Source organism: Aplysia californica, unplaced genomic scaffold (genome assembly GCF_000002075.1).
Source record: "Aplysia californica isolate F4 #8 unplaced genomic scaffold, AplCal3.0 scaffold01023, whole genome shotgun sequence".
NCBI lineage: Eukaryota > Metazoa > Mollusca > Gastropoda > Aplysiida > Aplysiidae > Aplysia > Aplysia californica.
The window spans coordinates 121,355-122,772 of NW_004798293.1; the positions used below are offsets into that span (position 1 = coordinate 121,355).

The 1,418-nt window shown below is 43.7% G+C and overlaps 1 protein-coding gene across 1 annotated transcript in view; it reads left to right on the forward strand.

Annotated features, from left to right (window-relative positions):
* LOC101858815 (collagen alpha-2(VI) chain-like) overlaps window positions 1–1,418 on the forward strand; it is a gene marked incomplete in the record, with an annotated part of 25,280 nt that overhangs the window by 16,538 nt on the left and 7,324 nt on the right. Inside the window, 1 exon segment of the mRNA XM_035973130.1 lies at window positions 525–637. Coding sequence (XP_035829023.1) covers window positions 525–637 — 113 coding nt within the window.

The window sequence follows — 1,418 nt, forward strand, 5'->3', positions numbered from 1 at the left end:
TAGACAGATGGGGAGAGAAATGAGAAACCTAGGGGAGATAGTGGACAGTAGACAAATGGGAAGAGAAATGAGAAACCTAGGGGAGATAGTGGACAGTAGACAGATGAGGAGAGAAATGAGAAACCTAGGGGAGATAGTGGACAGTAGACAGATGGGGAGAGAAATGAGAAACCTAGGGGAGATAGTGGACAGTAGACAAATGGGAAGAGAAATGAGAAACCTAGGGGAGATAGTGGACAGTAGACAGATGAGGAGAGAAATGAGAAACCTAGGGGAGATAGTGGACAGTAGACAGATGGGGAGAGAAATGAGAAACCTAGGGGAGATAGTGGACAATGGTGATAGATATAATCATTTAAAGTGAAGAAACACTGGGTAGAAACTTTGACAGCGAGCTCGAAAAATGGTCATTTAAGAAGTAGGAACACTGTGTAGACAGAAGATCAACCTCCACACACCCTCTTCTTCACTGCCGTAACATCTAACGTCTATTACTCCACACCCCACCCCCACCCCTCACACAGGCGGTTTTTACTGGGGCAAACACAACGCCCAGTTTGGCATGGTTCTGTTCTCCACCACGGTGGTCAAAGTGTATACCTTCACTGTGTGGAAAAACCCCGGACAACTGCTCGCTGTGAGTTCACTGTTCTTGTAGTCGTTTTTGTTGTTGTTGTTGTTGTTGTTGTTGTTGTGATCATTATTGTTATTTCTCGGTAGGTGCAACACAACAGGAGATGTAACGAAAACCTAATTGATATGGTTTTTGGTGTTGTTTTCTTTTCTGCAGTTCTCGTCGGGTTTTTTTTTGGTGTTGTTGATGCATGCTGTTGATATAACTGGCGTCCGTCGTTTCTGATTTTGCTTATCATAACACATGGTCGCTCGTTCCGACGATGTATCTTTTGGAAAGACACTTTTCACAAATTTCCCATTTGTCTCTGTACTTTAGGAGATAGACGATAAACCCGTAGGTCCCGCCTGTTAAATAATCTAAAAGTGTTGATAGGGCCTTTAAACTTATACCATTTCACCGTTTTAACACATGGTGAGGGGTGTAGGTTTTTGTGAACGATGCTTGCCTTACAGTCTGGGTATTAATAACAATTTTGCCAGCTTTTCTTGTTTCTTCTCACCCCCTTCCCTCCTCCACCGCCCCCACCCCACTAACACTAGATATTCTATTTTTTGTACTGCCCTCCAGTCCATGTTTTAACATTGTCCATCTTTGTTACTCTTTTTATGCATCTGGCCCTCCTGCCTCACAACCTTCCTCCAAGCACCTCTTTCACAAGGGTCTGCTTCGTTTTAAACGAATAAAGTAGTGTCCTGCAATACCTAACTAACGAGTACAATCTACTCAGACAAAACTGAAGCTTGCTCGACGTGGAGAGAGAGAGAGAGAGAGAGAGAGAGAG